General features: G+C 31.3%; 1 protein-coding gene across 1 annotated transcript; it reads right to left on the minus strand.

The window, feature by feature from the left end:
• Positions 1 to 373: 373 nt before the first annotated feature.
• Positions 374 to 1,009, minus strand: LOC142219454 (stomoxyn). Its single transcript, XM_075288432.1, has 2 exons — positions 852 to 1,009; positions 374 to 787 (listed from the first exon to the last, which is right to left on the minus strand). Exons 1-2 carry the CDS (start codon positions 954 to 956, stop codon positions 689 to 691), a joined length of 204 nt encoding a protein of 67 aa, XP_075144547.1. The 5' UTR covers positions 957 to 1,009; the 3' UTR covers positions 374 to 688.
• Positions 1,010 to 2,418: the final 1,409 nt, after the last annotated feature.

Consider the following 2,418-nt stretch of genomic DNA (forward strand, 5'->3'; position numbering starts at 1 on the left):
GATTTTGGACCTTGTGCCTCGATATACCAAAGGTGCCTGTTGTTTACATCCTCCAATTGAAGTTTATGTTTCATTCTTATTTGGCCAAAGCAGTCTTACTGTTCAAGTCTTAGGCTTAGGCCGTTGTTAATGATCTCTTGAACTTGAAACTAATGTTGCATTGTCTTTTCTTTACCTCATCTCCGATGGAGATGATGCCCAAACGATGCCCACAGTGCTAAAGCTGGGATTCATTTCATCGATTCATCTGACCATGGGCCAAGAGCAAAGAGACGACAGGCCATGCCAGATAATAAATGTTCTATATTGTCAGTATCGGCTTCAGGTTCAGGGTTAAGTTCATAAAAGGCCATGACCAAAAAATCAAAAGATGTTATTGATTTTAATGCAATTCAGCTTTTTATTGTTTTCCAATATATTGCAAAAATATCGAAACTGTCTGAAAATTACCAGGGGAACCGTCAGTTAAAAAAATATGTTTTTGGTTTTTTTTTGGGCAAAAAATTTATAAACATTGAAAATCGAATATAATCTTGAGTAGTCATTGTCAGAGGTAATTGAAGATAAGATGCTATTGATTTTTTTAGATTGACTTTGAGATAGGTTGAAAGAAATCATGGACTTCAGTCGATTTTATCTTTTTCATAATTATTATTTAATTTTAATTAAATTTTACTCATATATACAATTAGCCTGTGGCAGCAACCACTGCTGCTCCACTGCCAGCTACAACAGCAACATCCTTGGCCACATTTGCGGTTTCCTTGACAGTATGTTTTATTTTTTTCTATTAAAAATTAAAAAAATAAATAAAAATATTTAACTAAAATAATGTTTAATCTCAAACTTACCACCACTTTATTGAAATGTTTTCGAAAACTTTTAGCTTCTGTCTGAGTGCTCGAAAGACATAAAACTAAAACTACCAAAACAATGAATAATTTATAAAAATTCATGATTGAGGTTCTAAATTATCTGGATGCATCAACTGCTTAAAAACGAATAATAACTAATAGCTCCTCATCAAGCCAATTTATAGGAACAGTTCAATTAAAGTAGGAAATATTTTGATATGTAATCTTAAAGTAGCCGACTTGATCATTATCAAACTTTACATGGTCAACAAATTCAATTGCATACTTCAAGTGTCCGTTTCAATTAAAAGTTTAACGCACCAAATTGTCTGGCAATTTTGCAAAATATGTATTTTACCCATTTTATTATTATTTGTTTTATAATGTTATCATCATTATTAGGTGGGACTTTTTCTCAGAAAAATAAATAACTTTTAGTTTAGCAATGAACTTCAACAGGTATTGATGTCTAGAAATTGATTGACAATCTCAGTGATATCCCATAAGATAAGTAATATACAATCCTGTTAGGGTTTTCAAACATTGTCGCGTATATGTGTAAACATAACCATAGCGGTAGGCGAACATTTCTTATGGGAAGCAGTGTTGCCAGTGTTGGGGATTTTCCCCATATTGGGGATTGTTTTTTTTTTTGTGGATGGGGACAAACGTTTTCAGTTGAGGATTTTATGGATAATTTATAGAAATTTGGGGATTTTAGTGGGGATTTCTTAAATCTTTCTTTTTAAAGTAGGATCCAAGGCATTACAAATGGAGCATGTGGCATAGTCTGCCTGACCAAGAAATTTTTTCTACTATTGTAAAATCATATCCGAAGATATTCGGCTATAAACGTTGTTAGCGTCCCTACGTATATCCCATAAATATTGATATGATGAAAACGGTTCATCGATCGATGTACAATTTTCCTGTCTCCCGTATTTAAAAACCCATAATTTATACCCATAAATTAATATTCTGATGATGATTTGTATCGAATGATATTTCCATTCTGTTCTGAATCGCTGATATCATTGAAATTCACAAACTTTTGTAAATTATTACGAATTTTTAGAGTAGAGAGTATATGAGATTAGGTTCACAAAGTCACTATACAGTGCTCGGCTGTTCGGCTGTTCCACGAATTTAAATGTGAAAATTGTAATCACTTTTTCTTTATTTAAGCTAAGTTGGGGATTTTTGGAAATGAAAACGTCCCAATTTCGGGACAAGAGATAGAAAAATACTGGGAAACCCCAAATACGCAATGGATTCACGGTTGCCACATTTAGTTGAATTCCATCACAAATGTCAGATTTTTTTACTGTTTGGTAGATTGATAGAATTCTTGATGATTTGGTAGATTTTTAGAAACAAAATTTGACAAATTTTTCTATAGAAATAATATATTGAAAAAAAATTTTATAGAAACAAAATTTTGACAATATTTTCTATAGAGATAAAATTTTGACAAAATTTTCTATAGAGATAAAATGTTGACAACATTTTCTATAGAGATAAAATTTGACTAAATTTTCTATGGAGATAAAATTTGATAAAATTT

This window comes from Haematobia irritans, chromosome 1 (genome assembly GCF_050003625.1).
Source record: "Haematobia irritans isolate KBUSLIRL chromosome 1, ASM5000362v1, whole genome shotgun sequence".
Classification (NCBI taxonomy): domain Eukaryota; kingdom Metazoa; phylum Arthropoda; class Insecta; order Diptera; family Muscidae; genus Haematobia; species Haematobia irritans.

Bases quoted from the DNA above. Each gene is read 5' to 3' on its own strand.
- LOC142219454 (XM_075288432.1), bottom strand. From the start codon at position 956: ATGAATTTTTATAAATTATTCATTGTTTTGGTAGTTTTAGTTTTATGT. The intron at 788-851 runs GTAAGTTTGAGA...AATTTTTAATAG, and splicing joins AACATTTCAATAAAGTGGTG to AAAAAAATAAAACATACTGT.